The sequence below is a fragment of the Anser anser genome, assembly GCF_964211835.1.
Source record: "Anser anser genome assembly, chromosome: 11".
Classification (NCBI taxonomy): Eukaryota; Metazoa; Chordata; class Aves; order Anseriformes; family Anatidae; genus Anser; species Anser anser.
In genome coordinates, this window is record NC_139732.1 from 10,399,816 (window position 1) to 10,424,785 (window position 24,970).

At 46.7% G+C, this 24,970-nt stretch overlaps 1 protein-coding gene and 1 long non-coding RNA gene across 2 annotated transcripts in view; both read left to right on the forward strand.

Annotated features, from left to right (window-relative positions):
- Positions 1–24,970, forward strand: part of NECAB2 (N-terminal EF-hand calcium binding protein 2) — a 59,229-nt gene that overhangs the window by 30,599 nt on the left and 3,660 nt on the right. Inside the window, exons 3-5 of the mRNA XM_083851721.1 lie at positions 2,353–2,461; positions 13,914–13,939; positions 15,853–15,950. Coding sequence (XP_083707847.1) covers positions 2,353–2,461; positions 13,914–13,939; positions 15,853–15,950 — 233 coding nt within the window. The remainder of the gene's footprint in view (positions 1–2,352; positions 2,462–13,913; positions 13,940–15,852; positions 15,951–24,970) is intronic.
- LOC310905441 lies at positions 7,532–13,907 on the forward strand. Its single transcript, XR_014589042.1, has 3 exons — positions 7,532–8,567; positions 9,518–9,608; positions 9,928–13,907. It is a non-coding gene; the product is annotated as an uncharacterized lncRNA (long non-coding RNA).

Genomic DNA, 24,970 nt, shown 5'->3' on the forward strand with positions numbered 1-24,970 from the left:
TGAATATGTGCCGAGTTTCTTATAATGTGTCACCAGAATATTGCCATTTGGTGCTAGTGGAGGTCTGTGCTGTTGTGTGTTTCCTCCTCATAGATCTGTTTTTGCAGCCAGATGAAGCATAGAATCACAGAATAAGTAAAGAAATTAAGCAAGAGTAAAGTGACAGAGGCAAGCTATCAGGTGAAAACTAGGTAAAGGAAAATGCTTTTCCCTTAATCCTCTAAACACCTTTTGCTGTGTCTTTCAGAGGAGAGTGAGCTGTAAATTCAGCTTAAAGTACTTTACTGAAAATATTCACTTGTTTTTCCAGTTTCTCTTTCCCAGTAAGTTGATTTAACTAGGAAATTAATTCCTAGGAAATTAATTCCTCCATGTGGAAGGACAACCTTGAGGTGAGCAAGCACTGACTTCAGGTTTGCAGGAAAAGTGCATCAGAGATACAGAAGTGTTCAGACCTAATGTGACAAATGCTGTCATCCTTTTGAACTGCCCGCTTGCAGACATGTATTCTTTGCCAGCCAGGATCAGAAAAAATCCCCCCTTGATCCTGGCCAGGACACTGCCTAAATAAGAGCAAAAAGAGCATCACCATTGGGTTAGCATGCAAGTACCACTGCCTGCTCCAGCTGGAATGCTTCAACCAATGGGTACTTGCTTACCTATCTTCCCCTGCCAGATGCTTTAATTTTCTGCATTCATACACCTGCTATCATTAAAAAAAGTACTTTTCTCCTGGCACTCGCAATTTTGAGTCTTTTCTTGATGATGAACATCCCAGGGTTGGAGTGAAGCCTGCAGTGCCTGAGCACCCAATGCTGTGGGGCACGACTTGGCTGCAGCCATGAGCCCTGATCCCACGGGATGTGTTAGAGGACGGTGCTTTGTTATTCCTCAGCCTTTCTGCAGAGAAGAGCTCCTGTTTTGGGGAAGTAACACAGGAAAACAATATGGGCAGCTGGGCGCTCTCTATAGCCACTGTGCTGTTCTGAAAATTATAACCTTTTCACCCATTGTTGTCTGCAATTTTGTTCTCCTGCTGTGTTCCTTTTGTAATTGCCAATTAAATAGATATCTGAGACTCCATTCATCACTGCTCTAACTTCATCTCTGTCAGGCAGGGGAAAACTGGGTTAGCATTTGGCAATGCAGATATGTTTTAGGAGCAGCAGACTGATTTAGTTCAGGGAAGAAATATTGATGTGCATGTGGTACGTTGGCTAATTTTGTCCTCTAGCATCATTTCCTGAAAGAGAAGCAACCAGGGTTTATAATTGATTTGATTAAATAATAAATAATATGTTCTCCTGCTGCAGAGTAGGCAGCGTTTCCAGCCTGCAAACTTCTCTTGTGTGGCTGCGGATGGCGAGGCTCTCAGCAGCAATGGGCTGGGGCAGATATTTCCACCCAAGGCACTGCTGTCCGCCACAGCACAATGGCAGTGCCTTGAACAAGAAACTTCATGTAAATTACAATTTCTTTCAAGTTTCCTTTTCCTCTCGCCTGTTGCTTTATGGCTGAAATTCTTCATAGGAGCTTCCTCCAGCTGTGGCTTTGAAGGCTTTATGTGCCTGTCAACAGCACACAATCAGAGGCTCCCAATTTAACAATTAAATGGAATTCGTTTTTAGTGGAATTGCTGTGAGCTTGTCTCTTTTTGCCAAGGAGAATGTGGTTAAACCTCTGCCTTGTGATCCCTCCACGTGCTGCTAGACTTGCCAAGAGGCACCCTGCAAGCTGTGTCCCGTATGGCTGGGCAGATGGGCTCTGTGCCTCCTCATGTCCCTTTCGAAGCAGAGGCACAACATTGAGGTGACACAGTCCTTGTGCATTTAAAAGCTTGGCAGCTGAAGCAAAATGTGTCTCGTGTTGCTTCGTGGCTGCTTCCTTGCATTTCTGTCCAGCACTGGGAGACGCTTGGTGGAGAAGATGGAGATGGCAAAAGACACCGCGGGGTCTGTCATTAGCTCCAGCCCTGAGACATTTTGTGTGTGTTCAACACCCCTTAACGAGCATCTTGCATCACTTGAGCATACGGTAGACAAAATGCTCCTTAATTTCTTCAAAGTAATTAGTTTTTATGATGAAGCTTGCAGGCTTTTCCTCTTCAGGCTTCAGGCTTGCTTTGGGTTAATTAGCCCAATTAGTTGCTAATGGCCAGTGCGTCTGCACCCAGGAGCAATGCTGCTTGGCCTGGCGAGCCACCAGATCCCACTGGTGTAGCCCGCGTCATTTGCAGGGCTGGTCCTGCAGCAGCACTTGGGGTTTTGGTCCGAACCTTGGGAACCTGACTCCTAGTTTTCTGGTTGCTCTGCCCCTGCTTTGCCCTGACACCAGCCATGTTGCTCTTTGCAGATGACGGGAAGCTGTCCCTGGAGGAGTTCCAGGCCTTTTTTTCGGATGGGACACTCAACGAGGAAGAACTTGAGAAGCTCTTCCACACCATCGACTCGGACAACACCAAGTAAGTTCCTCCCGTTTGGCAGAGCCGGGAGCCGCGGTGCTCAGGTGCGGTGGCAGTACTGCTTGGGGATCTGAGACCCCTAGGACATGGCCATGCAGCTCCTTTTGCCAAACTTTGCAAAAAAAACAACCCACCTCTACTGGGTTTATGTCTTTTTTGTGGTGGCTGCTGTGAGTCTTTTTCTCTCTCCAGTTTTTATTCAGGCTGTTTTCTTTCGTGCAACCTGATCTTTACGATGTCTGAAGCGATGCTTAGTTTTACCCATGAGGGCATTTAAATAGCTCTTTAGCTTTTCCACTCTACCTAAAAGCTTCGCTGTGCTATAAATGGTAACTGTGTGAATCTGTGAGTGTTGTCCTATCCAGCTATTTCACACACAGCAACCTGGGGAGGATTTGTGCTTCGTGATGCTTGCTTTGCCTCCCTCCCCAAACGTCCCCTGGCAAGCACTCATTGCTCCAGAGCTTGCCAGAAAGGAGCCCCCTTCTCTCCAAGGGGAAATGTGGCTTCTGGAGGCAAGCCTAAGCCCTGCAGTACTTGCTGTGGGTGTTTTGCCTCTGCTCTGGCCCCAGCAGACCGATGTGGCCATACTTCTGTCTGTACAAGGGGACGGAGCCAGAAGCAGCACCGTAATGTCTGCATCCTGCTGGAACAGCAGCAGGGGAAAACGATGGGAGAGGAGGCATCAAGGCACGCTTCAGTTTCCTGGTGCAACAAAGGTGAAGCTAAATGTGGCACCTAAATGCTCTCACTGGGGCACAAAGGATGTGCCCCACCGGGTTTTTTTCTCCTTCAGTTTTCAAAAACCTGCCTGGTTGAGGTTGTTGGAAATCGAAATGAAAGGCAGCATTGAGTCATATTTCAGTGTGACTCCTGTTCCTCCAGAGAGAAAAAAATCCAGCCAAAAACGCAGATGAAAAGAAAATCCAATTTAAAATGAGGAGTTGAGCAGCAAATGCTTAAAAAATAATAATAGTCTGGTTAATTACAAAGCCTTCGGAGCCGCAAAATCCCACCTTTCCAATATGTGTAGTGGCCATCCTATATCCCGAGATCAGAAATGTCAGATACCAGCTTGGTACCTACTATTCATCCAATAATTAATCAAAGGAACTGAAGTGGCTTCGTTACCAAGATCTGCTGGGAACGCTCCATCCCCTCCCACGCTTCCCCTTCAGTGGGAAGCTGCTGCGAGAGGGGCTGGGTGCCTAGGGGTTAAAATAGATAATAAAATAGCAGGGGAGTCATGGGAATAGAAAGGGAGCTGCTGAAAGGCAGATGGGATGTGCTGCCTCGTGCTTTGTGGGGATATTTATCGAGCTGCAGGTGGGGTATGGATGGTCCCTCCGTAGACCCTGGGAGCCAGGAGCTCACCTGCCCCTCTTCTGAAATACTTTAGAGCATTGTCCTGAAATACCAGATGGGTTTTCTTTAATATTTTTCCATTTAGCACTGAAACCTAGGGACGATATGAAATTTATCTTTCCCAAAGGCAATTTAAATTACAATTATTAGCTATGTGACAGGACAATGTAATTTATTTTTAAAGCTGTTTTTTTAATTTTCCATTTTATCCGTGTTTATCTTATATCGCCCATTGAATTTGCTTAGCGTGCAAAGCAAAGTTTGCTATTGAAATTACATTACAGCTAGAGTAGAAAATGAAGAAAGTTATGTTCCTGCTGATTATTAGTAATTGCTGTTACCAGCTAAATTACAAAATGTTGATTCGATTTTCCGGAGTATTTTTAGGAGCAGGGGAACCGCCTCACATATGCATAGACAAAATGAATGTCTGTATTGGTTTCTTGACTTGCTTTAGCTGGGAAGGTGATGGAAAGGAGAGAAGTTGGGCAGCTGGGTGGAGGGATGAGGTTGGTCGATGATGCTGGAGCACCCATTCTGCTGCGGGGAGCTGGTGGCATCGTGCAGCAAGGTGGAGGGAGGAGTGTGGGCTCCTGTTTGGGGAACCACAGGCCACCGGCAAAAGACATTGTTGGCAGCAAGGTGGGGTTAGGAGGAGGCTGAACTGAGACAGGACACCCAAAAAAAAAAAGGGGGGGGGGGCTTTAATGAGGTTTCTTTCTTCTTGACTACCTAGGAAACCTCTCCAGGAGGTCTGGTGTGGCACGATGGGCACGGAGTAGGATTGTGGTTTTGTGCAGATGGGGTTATGGGAAGTCTGCAAGCTCCAAGCCACCTTACCAGTGTCTCCAGTGGGATTTCTTGTCTCAGAGTACTGACATATTGCTGTTGCACCCTTGGTGCTCAGTGTTTGCAGAGGGTGAAAAGTCCCACACCTGCCCCAAAGCCAGGACATCCCCTTTCTGTGCGGGGAAGCTGGTGGATGTTCGTCCCCTCCTGCTGTCCCCATCCTCGCCAGTTATTTCAGCCAGCAGCAAAATGTGTTGCGTATTTCAATTGCTTTCGGAAACATTATATTCAAAAACCTGCTGCTGCTGAGAAGTGGTGATCAAGTGACATTTTCCTCTCCATGGCTAACAAAAGCAAGATGCTGCTCAGTGCTTTTTCATCGCTGGTGTTGGCTGCTGTTCCAGGTTTCAGCAGTGCTTTATGGGGAGCTGCCTGAAGATTAATGGGGTGGTAATGACACGGTACTGCTGATATCAATGCTACCAGAATTGCACAAATTATGTGTATAATATATAAACTTGTGCACACATATTTAAATATATATACATATGTGTATATATATATGATTTAGTGGCAGAATAGGGCTTTAGAAAACATTGGATTAGTTCTCACCTGGGAAACCCTGTTAGATTTGCAGTTATTTAGGCCTTTTGGTGCTCCCTGAGCTGCAGGGTGGTTGTAGGGCCCAGCCTCCAGGACAACAGTGTGTCTGTGCTGCATCGCACGCCTCTCATTGACCTGGCTCTGAGCAAGATGCCCTCAGCAGGAGAAGTGCTGCGCATCTCCTCAGAGCTGCCCACCAGCCCTTGCAAAAGGAGGGGGAGGTCAGACGTGGTTGTTGACCAAACTCATTTAGTCCTCCTGGCAGGGGATTTTAAAAATTCCTTTTGTATCTCATATATTTTTCATCGCTGCAGAGGGCAACCCTTTGGGGAGAGATCTGCTTGCTGGAGCAGGACTTCTCTGATGAGCTGTACACATCCATTCACAAGGAGCCAGAACATGGCATTAGCATTCGGCTGCGCTGTCATTTATTATCTCCTCGCTAGGCTTATAGCTATTCTTTTAATTGCTTTATTCCCCACGTCCCCCAAATGAGCTCTTCTCTCCAGTGGCAGGCACTAGAGAAGATGGGAGCGTGCATGCAGTGTAATTAACAGATGCGGTGTCTCTTCTCACAAGCCCTTAGCAGCTTCCCCAGACTGTCAGTTTTCCTGGAGGGTTGGGACAGATGCAGAACCCAAACCAGTTGGGTTTTCCAGCACGTACCAAATTCCAGGTGTGGAACAGATGGGAAAATGCAATTGCATATAGAGCAGCATGATTTGGGGAGGCACCTTCTTCCTGCAGCACCCTCTGCCCCATAAACTGACCCCACACCTGCAGGACCCCCACAAAACCCACCCCAGGGTACCAGGAGGAACCTGGAGAGCCGAAGCCACCTGAGATCTGGTCAGCCCCAGCTGGGACAGCTGCTCCACAGCTCATTTCAGGCTGAGTGAAGCAGAGCAAACGAGGAGGGACAAGCCTGTATCTCACTCACGGGTAATTGTGCAGGAGCTGATAACGTTGTGTTAGTGCTAATGAGCAGGAGCAGGCTGCCTCATGCACCTGTGACTTTCTGGTTACAGCTTTGTGCATGTAGCAGGTCACCGCAGCCCTCTCCTGCAAGACATTGAGGAGCAGGGGTGCCAGGCGCTGGCTGGGCAGCTCCCTGAGCTCTGAAAACTTCTGCTTTGGGATGTGTATGAGAAATATGGTGTCCTGGTGGGGACAGAGATGAAGGCAAAGGAGCCCAAAATGTGTTCCTGAGTGTTAAGCAGGGAACAGCTTGCAAGGGAGCTTGGTGTGCACAAGGTAAAGCTGTGCTTGTGCTTCAGCTGATGGACAACCAGGGCAGAAAGGGAGCTTGGCATCACCACAGGGGCAATCCTCACATGAACGTGAGGTTCCTGATGCATCCTTCCAGCACACACCCCTGGCCCAGACCTGGACAAACCCCAGTTGATAATCCTGCAGCCTGCATTGCTTCTGCTCCAGGAATTATTTTCCTCTGGTGGAAAGGGTCTGTTGTTACCACTTTGTTATGGATGCCACAGTCCCCTCCCATGCTCCCTGAGATGCTTTGCCTTCCCAAAACCTACATCAGGTCTGGTGTCCACTCAATAGAGTCCGTTGTGGGCGGGGAGGGGTTAGCAGCAGTGCTCTGCTGCTGCTGGTTTTCACCAGTCCTCTCAAATCTGAACAGAAAGTAGTTCTTGGGCAAGGAACAATGATGATTATGACTGAGTGTTTTTTCCTGTTTTTTTCTTCTTCCCTCCCTAATCTTGACTGTTTGCATTGCAAACCTGATTCAGTGTGGCGGTGGCTTCATCTGGGAGCCGAAGCCCACATTACGGAGATGAATGTGCCCATTGGAACCAATGTAATTTCTGAATTTTGAATGTTCTCAATTAGCTCTCTGGGAAACAAACTACGGATCATGTAATCAGCTGAGATTTTGATTAACCTATTCAAGAGACAGTTCTAGTCCCTTCTGAAAGGGACGGAATGATTGCATGAAAATTATATGTCTGGCTCTAATTTCTGGCTCTCAGGAGCATGGACACTTAGTGAGGGTTGTGGAAAATGTTTTCTGAGCCCCAGGTCGCTCTTCTCTGTGACTACATCTTGCTTAGGCTACGTGATGCTGCACTTTTCCTTGAAGCAAAGAAACACTTGGTGCCAAAGCTGGTGCTCAGCAGCAGTGCTGGTGGAGCTACAAAGCATCTCGGTCTGTCGCCGTGGCTCTCTGGTGTTATCTTTTCATTTATTGCTCCATGAGCACACTTCTCAGATCAGCTCCAAGCTCCAGCAAAGAAAAAGTACTCTTAGGAAAAAAAACCTCACTGGGAAGGTCATCAGGAGGAAGGGCAAAGCTGGAAAAAAAATACAGAAGCTCATGTAAGCAAACATCTGAGGAGGTGTTCCCAGATGCTGTCCCCTGGTGCTTCCCTGCCAGCCTTTGCGCAGGATCCCCGAGGTAGGGGGGAGCTGGGCGCAGTGGGAGCGATGTGGCTGCAAAGGGTGAGGGCTGGGGAGGGTTTTTCTGAGCCAGCACCGGGAGGATTTTCACAGCCCAGGGGTTCCCAGCTGGAGCTGGGTCTTGGCTTCTTATTTTTTATATTGTGCAGGGCTGCTCTGCATCAGGCGTTTTCTTTCCTAGGGAACAGAACACCGCCTGGATCTTGCATTAAAAACACTAATGACGGAGATACCTAATTCCAACCAGCTGCTTGTGTCTGAGTCACGGAGGCATTCAAAGAGATTGTAGCTTTTTGGTGTAAGCTCCAGCCTCACAAACGTGTCTGTGTGCTTTTTCTGAATGAGTAAAAGTGCCCAGGGCACCGTGATCAAGCAGTGAAGGCGCCAGCTGCTGCTGGGTGGGCAGCGCAAGCTGTCTGTCCTGAGGCTGAGTTAGGGGAGAGGGGTTTCAGATCACTGATAAGCAGTAGGAGAACATATGAGAAATAAAGCTACGGGTAAAAAGCAGGCAGAAGAGAGGAGGGATTTTTGTTTTGCTGTTCCTCTGCTAGCTGCCTGCCAGCAGCGTATCACCGACCTGCACTCTGAAGCTTTGAGTCCTTCCCCTCCTTTTTGGTGGGGACCAAGATGTGCATGAAGCCTACCAGGAGAGGGAAGCTGATTTCATTGTACCTCATGCTCTCAGTGCCTTAGCATTTGCTTCTGGCAGTTAGCACATCACTCGGCTTTGCTCACAGCAATTAGTTTTTCTGGTCTCTGGTGCAGCCCAGGATTACAGGGCGGCCAAATCCATCCTGAGCTGCTGTAAAGCAGAACCTTCCTCCAGCATGGACAGTGAGCTGGGTGCAAGAGAGAAAGAGTTGAAAGATTCAGGACAATTGTGTTTTATTATGAGCACAAGGCTGGAGACAGCCCCGCCGAGGAGAAGGTAGGGTGTTGGTGATGGATTGCTCAGGTGGCTGGCACTGAGTTAGTTACTTAACGAGACTTATATGTTACTCACCCAAATAAAACAAATCAGGTGAGCCCAGGCTTACGTATCAATCAGAAACAGGCAAAGAGTTATATGTTCCTTCATCCAAAATAAGTTGTTTCTGAGTGATTAATACCACTGGCAGTTTATGAAAAAAAAAAAAAAAAGAAAAAGAAGAAAGAAAGAGAGAGACCCTCTTTCCCCAAAAAGGGAAGACTATTTCTTTGCTTTTCTTTTAATGGCTCAGTTGGAAAATTGAGCTAAAAGAAAAAATGAGAAGATAAAGCATAAATAAGTAACCTGCTGTCACGGTGGGCACTGAAGGGCAGCGCTGGCTTTGTGGGTGCCCTCGGGTTCCCTGCAGCGGTGCGTGGTGGGGCGGTGATGGGGATGGTGAGACCTTTCCTTCCTGGTGCTTTTTGGGAGGTGAAGGGCTCGGTTTACAAACAGGCTGAGATGCAGGACACAGACTGAAGCTCTCCGTGGCTCTGGGGTGCCAAAACGAAGGAATCCGATGTCTCAATGAGACATCTGGGAACTGTCACAAAATTCACACTGTGGTCCAGAAGCAGAGCTGGAGGGAATACCCCAGAAGCTCATGGGTCCCTGCTTCACATCTGCCCTGTCCAGGCTCCTGTGCCCAGCGCTCTGCCAAAAAAATTGGAGAATAATCAGTAACTTAATCAATTGGAAGTGCCATCCCCACTAGAAGGTACTTGTAGACTGTGATTAAACCTGCCTTCTCTTAGCTTTGATCTACTGGTGGGCAGAGTGATATTTTCAAGATCAAGTCATCCACCCAAAAAAAAAAAAAGTTGAGGGTTTAGATGCAATTTATTAGGGATTTGGCACACACTGAGACTTGGAAAGGTTTAGTACTGTACTAAATGTCTGTTTTATTTAAGGTGATGACTGTGCTCAGGAACCAACTGTTGGATCAGGCTCAGTAAATCAGCGTGCAGTATTGATCTGTTTTTTCAGGCTATCAATTGCACGGTAAGCAGGCGTTTTATTGTGTTGCCTTCCTCTTGCGCAGAGGTTTTATGAGCTCTTTGAGAGATTTGCTTTTGCAAGTGGGTGGTTAGAGGTTCTGGCCACCTGTGGCAAAGTGGAGACAGAAGTTGCTGGTTATTTTAAAGAGATCATGAAAAGACCTTGCGAAGGAACTACTAAAGCCCCGGGATGAGCAGCACTCTGTGGTTTCGTACAGGATGGTCTCTGCTTGGGCTTCACAGACTTTGGGGGGTTCAGATTCATGACTGGCACTTTCCAGAACATCCCACCTTTTGGCTAAAATCTTGATGTTCCTTTACAGAAGCAACAGGGAGGGAAGAGCAAAGCCTTAGAGCCCAGCTCGTCAGCAGCACCCAGCCCCTGTCTCTGGAGCTGTGCATCCAAGCACGGCTGGCAGCCTGACGTGACATACTGCACTTGCTGATGAATGAACAAACAAATGTCTGCTGCTCCGCAGGTGCCAGCTTGTTGCCCCTGCATTTTTTTAAAAGTGACATTTATTTCTCTTTCAACCGGCGAGAGCTCGAAAGCGTGCTTTCCGACAGCATCCAGAAATTTGTTTCATTTGCATCCATGCTTCAGTCTCTTTTCATGGTGCCCTTGATGATTGGAGCTGGGTGTTTTGTTCTGTCAGATAATTCGCAGCTGAACCAGCCTGGAAATGCACCAGCAGGTGGGAGTCCTTAAAATGACATGGCCATGGACAGGGAATGGGGCCGTGGTCTGCATGGACCCCGGGAAGGCACCAGCAATCCTTGCAGAAGACTTTTCCCTTTCCAGAACCCAGGATAACCCACAACACACCCAACCGTGATAGTTTTGAACTTCGGAGAGCCTCTTTAACAAGTTTAATAGCCTCTTCGCTTCATTTTTACGAGGTTTATTACTGCTACAAGCGAAATGTAATTGCACGGCAGGTCATTGTCTGCAGAAGACATCTTCCCATCACATCCGCAATTACTGCTGGTGGCGAGTGCTATGGCAACTGCCTCCAGGCGCTGTGCTGTGAGGTGGGACACCTGCATATGGCTCTAACAGGCTTTCTGGGCCAGGTCCAGGCTTTTTAGACCTGTTGCTCTCCAAAGAGTGCTGCCTAACTGTGGATTCAGCATCACCAAGAGTCCATTACTGGTTTGTATTCGATGCTAACCATCCCCCTATTTTTTCCCTCTCTTTTTCTCCCTCTCTCTTCTTTCCCATCAAAGCTGGAATAGCCTTCATAACACACAGATTTTAATGCTCTGAGGCATTAACACTGCCCCAAACTGAACTCACCACCAGATGCTGGTGAGCAGCTCTGCTTGTACAGCCTCTCCCCTGGGCTGCCCAGTGGCCCTAAGCCAGGTGGCACTTTGCTGTGTGTCTGTCCCCACCAGCAACACCTGTGGGCAGGAGGAGAAGTGTTGGTGGGCTGATCTTCTCTGTCATGCCAGAAGGTCCCCTCCAGGAACATCTTTGTTGGTGCTGAAACAGGGTACATGCAATGCTTTCAGCCAGATTTTGGCAGCAACAGCCATCTTTGCTCGGCAGGGGAGGTTTTCAGCATGAGTTAGGTTGTTTAAGGTGAGTGGACAGGTGAAGGGGGTGCTTTAACAGGTCTCGGGAAGGATTTAGCAGAGTTATCCATAAGTGTCAGATGATGGGCTTGGAAAGTTGCTTGGAATTGAAGTTATTTAGCTCCTGGCTGGCACCCAGGATTTGGTATTTCTGTTGCTCCGCCTGGAATAATTTCTATTTCTTCGGGGTTTGTGTAAAAACGTTTATTTGCATTCAGAAACTCGTGGCCAAGGGTGGCCATCTGTGACCTCCTAGGACACATCTGGATGTACCTTTTCCAATTCTGAGGTGTTGAGACAACTCAGTGATGCTGGGACTAGGAGGTGTATCATCGGATATAGCAATACTTTCCTGCTGCACATGTTGTTCTTTGGTCTCTCCTAAATAAGAATCAGATTTGCAGGTGGTGAACACTAGAGGATAATTTGTTTCCACACTCATTTGAAGACTTGCAGCACACCCAAAGCTGTGAATTGAAGATGGAAATAAAAGCAGGCCGTGATTTCATAAAATCTCCATTTTCAGTACCGGTGAAGCAGCTAAGCCATGTGGCTGCTGATGCAACCCTTTCATCTGCCCAAGTAAAAGGGTTTTTATCTTCAGCAGAAGATGCTCAGGTGTTGAGAGGAGTCTGAGCAGCCTATCCCTGTGGCTATTTGCATGAGAAATGTGCTGGGAAGATGAGACTTTGATGTATTTGCAACTTATGAATTCCCATTCTGCTTCTGATTGTGCTGCCCGTTCGGGGAGCCTGGCACGTCTTTCTGCTGGCTGAGCTGAAACTGAGGAAGGGAGGAGTATCACAGTTTAGGGACTTTTCCTTTTCTTTGAAATAGCAGCAGGGAAAACTGTCTCCTTACTGCCAGTACATTCATCTGGTCAAATTATCACAGCACATTTAAGTGGAGGCGTGTGGGAAGCAATAAACACTCCCTTTTGTGGCCAAATTAATTTACGGCTTGGATTTTTTTCAGGAGATGCTCGAGGCTGGCAGCTGAGCTCTCAGGTTTGCCTCCTATTTCCATTGGAGAAATTAGGTCCCATGGACAGAGAGCTTCTCCCAGGTACAGGTCTGCTTTGGAAAGAGACCTCAAAGGGTGGATATCCCCCTGAGCTTGGGGGTGCAAGGCTGCAGTTTCTCTGCAGCTTGCTGCTCCTTGCTGCAGTTTCTCTGGTTGGAAAATGGAGGAAAAAGCCTGAAACCAGACTTAGGTTTTCCTGATTTTCTGTTTCAATGAAAGAAAGACTTTTGTTTTGGAATGGAAGCAGATAGAGGTGGCCTACAGTGTGGGGGAAAAGCTGTGTGACACACAAGTTTTTAATGATTTCATTTGAAGCTCTACTTGAATGTTATTATATTTGGCTTAGTTAGTTGGGTTATGGCTTCAATAAGTTCTTTAATTAGTCATACTATCAATGTCAGAAGGCTTAAAATTCAAAGCAGATTCCCAGCCAAGTGTTCTGGTAGCTGAGAAAGATTTTTTTTTTTCTTCTGTAAAGAGCAAGAACAACTTGTTGTGGTTTTTATCTTTTTAGCTTGTTGGGGTTTCACCAGGCTTTAAACCCAGATCCTGAGTATTTGCATCCTAAAACATCCTTGTGGCGTAGCTGGGGGACTTTTAATTACTGAAGCATTAAACTACAGGAGCACCTTGTAAATCTGCAGAGCATTGCAGGGCTCATGTTGGTGATAAATCCCCCAATACAGCAACCAGGATGGGGCTGTGATGGTCCTGGTGTGTGCGCTCCTAGGGGATGGAAACGCCCTGGGGAATGCCATGGGCCATGCTCAAGCACCCATTGATTTCTCCTTTGTTGAAGTATTACCATATATTTAAAATCTGCAGTAATTTCTTTAATTAGGTTTATTCTTAATGCAAGATTGCTTAAAATTAAAAGCAGCTTCTTGGCCAACTTAACATTCAAGCACAATTAAGTTAAATAATATGATGGCAGGAGGCAAGGAAGTAAAAGGCCATTTTTGGAAGCAGGAGATAATTATTGCAATGTAAAACAGCGGGGGATGGAATAATAGATATTTTTTTCACAGTAACATGCTCCAGTTTGGGACATGTGGTTTGCTGGGGGAGAGTTTGAGCCCACGGAGGGTGGGAAGAACCCAGACACATCACTCCAGGAAGATTTCAGGAGGCTGCGGCTAACGAGAGCAGGATTTAGAGCATCTCTTTCCATAATCCACTTATGTTGACGGGTCAGAGCAGGGATGAGTTAGAGCTAGCTTCCCAGGATGTAAATGGATTGATAAAATATAATTCTATTACGAGATCGTTCCAGGCACCTCAGCAGCCTGAGTGGCATAAATAATTGTGTGGGAATCGGAGGCGCAAATAGATTGCAGCTAATCTTTATTTCCCAAGGAGGCTGTCTGTTGAGATGTCATTAGGTGAGCTAAATGCTCCGATATTAAGTAACTGTGCCCTGGATGGGAGCTGGGCACGGCCCCACCGCTGCTCTGTAGGGGCAGGATCAGGAGAATTGATCATTTAGAAAAGTAAAACTGGCAATTTTTCTTTCCAAGCACATGGGACTGCGGGACCAGTCTGCTACCGGTGGCTTTAGTTTAGCAGACTGGGGCCAGACTACGTTGATCCATTTCTATGCTCAACCCCAAAGAAATCCTGAGTGCATCCCTTATCTGTCCTGTACCTTAAATTCTTCTCTCTCTCTTTTTTCCTGCTTCCTTCCCTGCCTCATCCTCCCCTCTTCCAGCAACGTGGACACCAAGGAGCTGTGTGGTGAGTACAGCCCTTCACGTGGGCACGGTGTTTTGGAAGGATGCTTGAAAACTCTTAAAAAGCAGTATCAACTCCTGTCTCAGTGGGATAAACAGCTTCTTAGTCTGGACCAGAAGTTTGAAAAATAAATATGTTTTTGTGTGAGAGTTGCAAATAATGGAGAAATTGGGACTCAGCACTGCCTCTGCCACCTCCCTTATTCAGCAGGAAAGTTGGGAATGCTTCCCTTCGCTTTCTTGCAGCACGAATGGGGTCAGAGCTGAGCACAGCACCTGGATCGCACTCAATAACAAGATAGGTTTCATTTCTGGCAATGTCACGGCTTCCAGCTCCACTCTAAACTTCAATAAACCAGAGTCCCTTCGTAGCAGCAATAAGGTGTTTATCTTTAGGCAAACCTCTGCGTTTCACAGCAGGCTGCCAAATGCACAGAGCATCTCTGGTGCACCTCCCACGGCTCACAAATTAAAGACTGAAAAGAAAACCTGTAATAACATTTTGTCCCACACCTCCGTTGGAAGGGGGTCGTTTCCCACAGGGATTGCTCAGGGGCCATTGCCTGCCATTTCTGATTCACTTGCTATTCTTCTAAGAATTATTTTAAGTATAAAACCTCATTTTGGCAACAATGGAAGCTGTGGGCTCTCTCTCGGATTTGTCTGTGAGTTGTGTAGCTCCTTACCCCAACAGAGCTCCTTGGTCACAGGGCAGCTTGCAGAACTGAACGTGCCTAGAAAACACAAGTGGCGTTACCAAATTCTACATGACACCCTCCAATTTAAATAAAATACACTGATATTGGGTGCAACAAGTTGACCAGCAACCTGAACTGGGCTTTGGGAAGGGGAGAAGCACCTTGGCTCCTGGTGGGCTTTGCTGGGGAGAGGTGGGCTGAGGAACTGGGGTCTCCTCGCTGCCCACGGATGGGTAGGAGCCATGAGCAACAAGGTGGAAGATGGAAAGATCTGACTTCAGATGTTCGTGCCAATAAATAAAGCTAAAGCTGTATAATTGCATATTGGAAGGTTGAAAAAGTCGACACCCTTCTCCCACAGTGGTGGTGGTCTCAAGAGCCGCGCCCTGCCAACAGAACCTCATTTCTCCCAAAATGTATGGGCATAGCTTTTTATTTCAGGACTTTTGGAAAGGGTTTTCCTCTGCCTCTAAGATCTATTTATTTTTTTTCCCAAGTAAACTACTAATAAGAGGAACAACAAAAATAAACACACTGCAGTGAGAATGAGCTGTTTGGCTTGTAGAGGAACAGCGAACAGCTGCTGTCAGTCAAGTTGTGACATTCCTGTCTCTGCCAAAATCTCCTTCCCCTCGGATATGTTCTAGGGCTGCAAATAGCTATAGGCACTGCTAATTAAGCCAAGAGAACCTAATTAGTGGGATCATTTTCTGCAGTTTATTTCTTGTTGCCTTCAGGAGAGATGTCACCTCAGTCTGAGTCTTCAGTCTGGGTGCCAAGGAGCAGCTCTAGTGGCTTCTAAGGAACAGCTTTTAGCAGTACTTGTGTCAATCACACCAGAAGTGGTTAACTCGGCAGCCATGCTGCCAGCTTATTGCACACCCCGCTGCTGTGCTTCACTGCTCACTATTTCCATCACAGATGTTGGGTTTTGGCACCCTAGCTTGCCCACGAAACCACGCCAGGGCTAAAATGGGTGGTGGAGCCACTGCCTGCATGGGGACACACCGTGCAGCCTGTGGTTGTGCGCTAAGACACACACAGGGGAGGATGTGGGGAAAGACGTAAGGCTAGAGGCTGAGCTGTGGTGAATCTGGCTGATATTTGGCCTGAAATCAGTCTTTGATTTCCCCTTCCATCAATAAAGACTGCCATGCCACACAGACATGAAGTGTTGTTACATCAGCCATTCTCATCATGTCCCTCTTCATTTCCCCAGACTATTTTGCTGATCATATGGGAGACTATGAAGATGTCTTGGCCTCACTGGAGACCCTGAACCTCTCCATCCTGAAGGCGATGGACTACACCAAGCGGGTGAGTCCTAACTCTGCCTCGTGCCCCATGGGCTCAGAGCAGTCAGTGCAAATATTACGCTAACAGAGCAAATAAATCCAGATGTCTTCAGCCTGTTCAGCAGTCTCCTTGTGCGGTTGCATTTCCATGGTAAGTAGATCATTGCAGAAACACGATGACGGTAGAAATTTTGCATTAACTGTGGGAAAAGTCTTGAGAGTCTTGGCCAGATTGTGAAAGCAAGGTGCAAAGTGCACGTGCAGCAGATGGTGGCAGAGAGGCGTTGTGGCAGAGCTCTGGAGGATCTCAGCACCCTTCCTAAGCCTGGAAAATGGTCTTGGCTGTGTCAGGGATTATAAAGCTGCCATTAAGTAGAGCTTCTGGGTTAGGAGGCATCCTGAGTTCCAGAAATAAGGTTGTTCAGATACTCATATATAAATACATGTAATGTTCATGTTATGTGAATAACTTAGAAACTAGAAGGCTGTATGTTTGAAGGACCAGGGGTTAAAGAAAAAGGGCTGCTTGTACATGCAAGCACAAAACCAGAGACAAAATGACGTGTACACTCTGATCACCATGGCTTCATAAAAAAGCCACCAAATACCTTAATGATACTGTAAATAATGGACTACTAGAAAACAGCACACACCAAGAAGCATATTGAAGTTTGTTTATCTGAGCTGCTGTGCCAAATAAACATCCCCACTGAGAAGCGAACCATTCATTTGGTGTCTTACCCCAAGGAGAAACGTATTTATGGAGCCCCCATTCTTTGAAACAATTTTCCTGTGCTTTCCCTATCATTTAATAAAATAACTGGGATGTATCGGTTATATTTTGCTGCCTCAGAATCATTAGTTCTTCCCCTCCTTCCACTCCCAAGCATATTTGCATCATTCATTAGTGCCACCACCAGAGACAAGCAGCCTTCCTCTTCACTGATGAGTGGTAATTCAGCGCACTGAGAATTGAGCCAAGTGACGAGGATTTGCTTTTTCCAAGCACCATTCAGTGCTTCCAGATTCAATTCCAGGCTTCCTCCAAGCAATCCAGATTGAAATCTCCCTTCCATTTATCTTTGAAGCTCAAGGAAAAACTCAGATTGCTCCACTTTAAAGATGTGGTAATGATAAGAAGTTTTAGGAGTTAATAACCAGAGGGGAGAAAAATTTGCTGTTTCTCATTAGGAGTAAAGAATCTGATTTCTTTGCTTTATTGAAATCCATCCATTTGAATATTTGTGTGGGGGGCAGAATAGGAAAGGAAGATCTGTATTCCGTTTGTTAATGTCTTCCTATAATAAACTGAAGGCAAAAGTTTTTGACCAAGCACTGATCTGTCCGAAATATTTGTGATTTTTTATCAGACATCATGAGAAAATTTAAAAAAAAAAAAAAAAAAAAGAGAGAGAGAAAGAGTACAGCTTTAACAGTTTCCCCCCCCTTTTTTTTTCCTAATTAAGTTGCTAACTCTGCTCATGCATCATTTATATTCATTATTAGCAAATTTTCTGGCAGTCGGATCTGATACACTATTTTAAACACATGTTAACATGCTAATAGACATCTCAGTAATTCATGATGCTTTCCACCATCGTTTTTGAATGAGTTTAATATATATGACTAATTCTTCCCAGCCTTTTCCAACAGGTGGATGTCTCATCCCCTCTTTATAAATTAGGATCTGAGCATAAGTGTATCAACTTGCTTAAGAGATCTGTAGCAGAACCTTATTCATAATCCCAGTCCACTGCCTTCATAAGATTCATCCTTCTCCCTCCTTGACTCAGTAACTTGTGGCAGGATTCATCTGCCTTAATTTGTGGTGTTTGGAAGTTATCTGCCTAAACCTGAGCCGGTCATCCCCATCATGGTCTTGTAGATTGGGAGAGAGAAATGGGGAGGTCTCTGACCCACTTGAGGCTGGCGTGAAGCCTCCTTGGAGGAGTTCTCCTCCTGTGGCTCTGAAGGATGCTACTCTCAGATGCAGTCGTCTCACTTCTCAATGTCTAAAGCCAGGGGAGAGGAGTGCTGCCCCCGCACCTCCTCATCACCTTTAGTTAATCAAGCCATGAGCTCTGCTGTTCCTCACCGCCCAGCAGGCTTTTGGCAAGGAAGCAAATGGAGCGAGAACCCTTCAGAAAAAGGAACTGGCAAATACGGATTTCACTGAAAGGATCAGCCCCTGCTGTGGTTTTGTGAACAAAGTGGTACAAAGTTTATCAATGAATTATTTAGAAAACAGGTGCTTTGTTCAAAGAAAGAACTGAAGAAAAATAAAAATAAAAGGAAAATAAAAGGAAAATAAGCTCTTTTAGGTGGTAGTGAAACTCACCTTCAGTATTCAGATCAGATAGACTTCCAGGCAGCATCACTGCATCCTGACAACTTTAATTACATACATCACCTTGACTCTGGAGGCTTATTTATAGAAACATTCAAGACTGTAGGGACTTTTTAACAGCCCCCACCTCCCTCTAAAGCCCTTTAGTTGCAAACTTCGCAGGGTAACTCTTTCACAAGCGTGCAGCCCGACCCCTGCAAGCAGCAGATGCCTGCTGGAGCTATGCCCAAGAGGTGCTTGTGTGCGGGTGGTGACTGCACGCAACTCAGCATGCAGGTTTATTACTGTAGATATGTGGTTTCTCGGCTCTTAGAGCCTGAGGACCAGCAAATTCCAGCTGTAAATCCCCGCTGTGCTGTCAGGCAATCTCCAGGTTGGTGCTGTAGAGGGATGGAGCTGGTACAACATGCTCCCGCTCCTCCAAATGAAAATAAACATTTCTTCAGCTGAAGAAAATGACTGATCTTTGGGAATGGTCCTTATTCACTTCTTCTCTCTCCCTGTTTAAAAAAAAAAAGTACTTTGCAAATGATAAATGAAACCTGGCTGCCTTTTGTGTTGCCTTTCTGATGAGAGGTGCCTTGTGCTCTCCGGAGGGGCCGGATAACCGTGGCATTTAATTGCTGTTTGTATTTCTCACCTTAAAAGACAACTGATTATTTCTTGTTCATAAAAAGAAAAAGCAGCAATTATCTCATGCTGGAGGAGCTCATAAAGTATCAGCAGTAATTAGATTCGGTGGTGGAAGGTCTCATATGACAAAACAAAATCTGTCATCGTAATTATTTTCCAATACAGCACTGCCCGTGCTGCCTTCAAATGACTGTGCAAAATACAGTTAAATTGGAAAGAAGGGAAATGAACTTTCTGTGCCTAAAAAAAGCTGGTGGCAGGATATGTTCTCATATAACCCCCAGTGAACATTTCATCGTGCAGTCAGTAAATAAGAAAACCAGTGCGACCAGGGAGGAGGCGATTTGGTGTGGGATGAGGCACAGGACTGGAGCTGGGGTGATTTAATGCACTGGGGGCTGGAAATATGGCCAAGCATTGATACGTCACACACCTCTCTTCTCAGGGTGGCACATGTTTTGTGGACAGGCATTGTACCCAAACGAGCTGCAAACACCTTTTCCCACAAGAATCCCTATTTAGATGGGAGAATTTGTGAATCATGAAGGGAAAACTGAAGCTGCTCTGAGCTTGCTGGCTGCAGTACCAGCTGATGATGCTCCAGCAGCTATAGGGACCTCAGGTATATATGTATGTGAGGGTGAAGAGGTTTCCAAACATTATTTATGAGTTAAATTATTGCGCCCTTCTTGCCTCTGCCTTAGGACGTGTCAGCACAGCACCCATCCCGTGCCAAACCCTGCTGCCTTTCTGCTGGATATTTCCACCTTTGAAGGTCACGGTGGTGTTTCCCCACTTCTTTTGGGCAGCTTTTCCTTGGACAGGTCTTTATGCTGTGTGTTGTATGCAGTCGATAAGTTCAGGAGCAGTGCTCGAAGAGATGTGCTCATCAACCTAGGTGGTCCAGAGGAACGATGCCTTCCAGGCTCGCTCCTCTCTACCTCTGCGTGGTATTTGCTGCCCTGGTGCCCCTCCCACAGCAATTTCTCACCTCTGCTTTATCTAGCAGATAACATTCATCAACAGCAGATTGCAAAGTTGACAGACTGGCCAACAGGACTTAGATTAAATTATGTTAATTTATTCAAATGCAATGCATTCTGTGTCCAGCCCCAATTGCTGCGATTTATCAGCGTGGTATTTATTGTAATTCTGCAAGAAATGAAACTTTCCACTCTTCATTTTCCTTGTTAAAGAAGTAGTAGCATTCGCCCGATTTCCACCAGTCTGTCGGCAGACAGAGGCTCTCCAGCAGCCTTCCACCTAGGACAGAGAAGTTTTTCTCACCTCCTCCTCTAAGGCCCATCTCCAAAGCTAGCAGGCTCATAGCCCTAATTAATGCCTCCTTCTGCCTCACAAATTGAGTTCAATACCTAGAAAAGAAACAGTGCTCAGCGGCTGTCCTGGCTCACCCCTATTGCTTTCTGTAGCAGGTGGTAAAGGTGAGGGTAATGAGATAAACGGGTGGAAAGGAGGTGGAAAAGCCGAGCAGCTGCCCACTGGGTAACACTGCTGAGTGGGGCTGTCACATGCTCTTTTTTTTTCAGTGATGACACCCCTTAAAACGATCTTTTCCCTCACACCCTCATTTCTGAAGAGGTTTCACCCCGTGTAGTTTCTCAGGGGGTGAACAGGATGTTTTCCCCGTTGCTGTATGTTAGCCAAATCCTGGGTTTAGGTTCTGTGTAAAACACAGCCCGGCAATGACAGCTGGTGAACGGTTTGGGCTGAAAAAAGCCCAAAGTCATCTGTCCACGTAAAACACTTTTAGTCAGAAATACTGAAAGATTTCAATATCAATTTTTATAGCAAGGCCAATAACTGACGTGGATTTCTGTAAAAGTCACACGACTGTATTTTTTCAGGAATAACCTAAAAAGTTTCGTCACCAGCCCCGTGGGGCTGAGCGTGACATCCAGCCGGGCTGCCAGGAGCACAGCAGGGAGGCACAGCCTGAGAAGGTCTCTCTTGGAGCTTATTTTTAGACAGAGATGTTTATTCACTGCTCTTCTGTCAGTCTGTCGCTGCAAAATTCATGTCCCCCCCCTCTTGCTGTGAGAGGGAAGAGCAGCTTCCCTGGAGATCCTGCTCGCGGTGCTCTTCTCCAGCTCCTGAAGACCTCCTGTAGGGTCGGGTCTTCTCCTTCCCTCCCCTCCCAGCTCAAGGCTGTTGCTCCTGGCGTTAAATGGAAGGGATTATGGAGCTTAGAGCAGCTTGGAAGGGAAAGACAAGTCGGCAGGAATGGGTTGGCACAGCCAGGCTGAGCCTTCAGCAGCTGGAGCCCGTCCACCCCTCATCCCTCCATCTGCGGGGCCGTGCGAGTACGTCCTGCTTGGAAAACAGAAGCTGCACTTTCCTCAGGAAAAAAAATATGAAATAAAGCCTATATTAATTGACTGTCTTTTGGTTAGCAAATAATGCTAATTAGGGACTTGTGTGAAGACAAATGCTAATTATAGTCAGGGCGTTCAGGAGTGGGAGGCCACATTTTGCTTTCTGAGTCTGTTCCTTGCCTACCAAGTGGACAGGGCATAAAAAATGCCAGTTTTCCATACCCCATGGACTGAGGGGGGCATGCTGCATGCAGGAAGATTTTCCAGCATGAGAAAGAAGTCCTGCAATAATTTGCCTGGGAAGGGCACTGCAGGAGGACTTGGGGACCAGATAAAGCAAATGTGGGTCAGGAAGAGCCGACCCCAAGCTGTCCTCATGGGGGTCCTGCCTCCACCTGGGGGTCCCCTGCCCTCCCAGACTGCTGTGGTGGCCCCGAAATGCAGCTGAGGAGAGAGACTTGTGCAGTTTGAAAGCAGTCCCGAGCAACATTTGATGGGAGTTATAGAGGAGGAATGTATAATGAAAGATTTTTAAAATCCATGTGGCGCCTTAGTTCTTCTTTTTATCCGAACAGGTGCCTCATTTGTGTGTTTTTTTTTTTTCAAACCATTTCGGGAAGGCTGAGGGTCTTTCATATGGTAATGCTCTCATTTATCAAATATTTAAGTGCCTGTTCTCCTCAGGTTTTGGCTGCTGATTGCGTGCCAGGCAATCAGTTGTGGGCCTCCGCTTCTGGAGGGATTTAAGAGTGTGGAGCGGGGAAGGAGCAAGGGGAAGGTCTGGGTGCTATTCTAATTGTAAGGAAATATCTCTCGGAAGAAAACAGGCAATTATGAGCAAGGGATTTGAATCAGCCCCTCCGAGGCAACACTGCAACACATGCCTGAGCCGTAAAGTGTTGAGGGGGTGGAAGTGGGCACTGCCGGGGCTGCGGGTGGCCCGTCCTCATTTATATCTCACGTCCTGTAGTCCTAATGAGCTGAATAGTGACCTTTAAAAATGCCAGCGGAGAAGCTCCGAGATGCTGATCAGCATTGAAAAAATTTCCTTTTTCAGTCATTTGGTACTCACAGGAGCGCAGTGACGAGAGCCCGCTTTTAGGCGCCAGCACCTGTCACAGCCTCGGTTTCCACAGGCAAAGCATGGCAAAGTGTTTTCTTTAACCTGAATATTAAGCTCCTGAGGAAATGTGCTTTAATGGTGAGTCTCAGGAGACACCGAAACCTGTGGCACACCCATCAACACACGAAGCAGAGCTCCTGGAAGTCTTTTGATTCTTAAATTCACTCCTCTAATACAAACACAGATTTTTTTTTTTGGTTAATTAGTGTGATCAAACCAGGCTTGCTAGTGAAATGCTCTGTGGCAGGGTAGCAGCTGCGGTGTCAAAGTCTTTCTAGTGTTGAACTAATGAACTAGCTGGATGAAAAAGGGAAGCCTTTCGAGATACACCCCTCCAAGGTCTGCTGTCACAGAGCGACTTCAATGAGCAGCAATTATTATATTATCCCCATAAATATTTTAACTTCTCAAGCAAAACAAGGAGAAAATATCTCTTTGGGGTGGAATTAATAAGACCAAACCTCATTAAATCTCCCTAGGACAGGCTGACAAATGTTTTAATAAGAGCATGGGAAGGATTCCTCTGGAGCTGGTCCTCTTAATGACTTGTTTTTGCAATGCCAAAGGAGACATTTGCTGCAGCAGGGCCTGGGGGATTGCTGAAAAGCATCTGAGCACACACATTTCTGATGCTGCTCCTGAGTGCAAATGTCACGGGCTGGCTGGCAAACAGCCACACTTAGTTAAATGGGGAGGAAAAAAATCATTTATTTTCATTGCAGAGCTATTGGGCTCGGACCCATCTGATGCTCCTGCTTGCAGGTGTGGTGACCTTAAAAAAACCAAACCAAACCAAAACAACAAAAAAAACAACAATGAAAAGCACTGAGATGTTATCTGAGGGGATGGATTGATTTTTGGGGAGGAAACGAGGATGGTGGTGAGGGAACTTGTGCAGATTTGTGCACATGACCAGGTGCGAGCTCTCATCAGGACCTTCCAGCTCTGCTTTCTGAGCCATTTACTCCTTGTATCAGGGCAGGCTGGAAGGAGGCAATACTGCACCGACTGAAGGAGGGCTGATGTTCAGTTATTTAGGCTGGTTTTTTTACAGGCAGTAACTGGAGCTTTATAATTATATATCAGGTTTTCAAAAACAGTTCGAGAAAGTAATCTTGGAGTGACTTTCAGTGCATGGGGATTTTAATAGCTCTGTAATCAGCCGTTTATATCAGCATCAAGCATCGCCTTTTCCAAGCTCTGCGGTTTTAACCTGATGGCTTGCCTGTATCCATGGGCTGCCTGAAAGTGGTCAAAATAAAAAAATAATATAAAAATAAGTTAGGACCCTGAGCTGGAGCCTGCCAGCTCTCATGGCCAGCCTCACAAAAGCCCCTTTCGTTCCTGCTTGTGCCTGTGCCATGGGGAGCAGCAGCAACACATAGCATCACATAGAATTATAGGAGAGGAGTGAGAGGCTTTTTGGGATGAACACTACCACAAGCGAACCCTATAAAAACCCTGCAGCAAGACGATTTATGTCCCAATAAGAACTGAGCATTACTTTTGTGCTTCTACACTGGACAATAAAGTTCACCTGATGTCCCAGGGCAGAGAACAAAAATGCATGCATAGTCTGCCTCTTCATAAATACACTTTATTTTCCAAAAGGAGCAGGCTCGTGTGCCTGGGCTGATCAGAAATTGTGTGCAGACGTTGGTAGGAGGCAGGTGATGGAGTCCTGGAGAGCAGCAGAGAATGGGAGGCAAACAGTAGCACGTGACCCCGTTCATTTCATCGATTCCCTCCCAACCTCATCTAACATGCTGGATAACGCCGCAGTGGGGCTCATCGCTGCTCTGCTGATGCCCTGGCACCAGCAATCAGAGCAGGGGTGAGAGCCAGGGCTTAATCAAAACCTGCCTGTAATTACAGCTGAGCCTGTTCCAGCACCTGATTAATGTATTTACGCCTCAGTTTTGTGCAGGCTCCGGTGCACGGGGCCCTGGGGAGGCAAGCAGCGAGGGGGAAGCGCTGAAGAAATGGGTTCAGATCCCAAATGCAATTATACGCCTTTGCCAAGGAGATTTATCGGTGTAATACCCGCTCCTTAGCAAAAGTGCAACCAGCGGGAGATCGTCCAGATAGTCAGGCATATTTGGGAATGCAGACGTGTTCCCCCACCCAAAATGTTCAGTGAATGTGCTCACACCACGTCCTTGCTGGTCCCAAACCAGACCAAGTTTGTGCTGGACTGTTGGACAAGGTGGTGTTGAACTGGTGTTACCAGTTGGGCTGGGGTAAGCCCAGTTGGACTGGTGTGGGACTGGTTAGGGTGGTGTTGGACTGGTTGGACTGGTTTTTGCTCTGGTTGGAGTGGTGTCAGTCTGGTTGTGTTGGTGTTGCTCTGTTTGTGCTGGTATTGGTCTGATTGGACTGGTGTTGGACTGGTGTTGGTCTGGTTGGTCTGGTGTTGGACTGATTGGGTTGGAGTTGATCTGGTTGTGCTAGTGTTGGTCTGGTTGGACTGGTGTGGGTCTGGTTGTGCCAGTGCTGGTCTGGTTGTGCTGGTGGCTCATGGGAAGTAGAAGGAGCCGGACATGCCATGGGCAAAGGAGCAGCAAGGTTGTCCTGGGGAAGAGGGCCCGAGTGCTTTAAGAAGATCA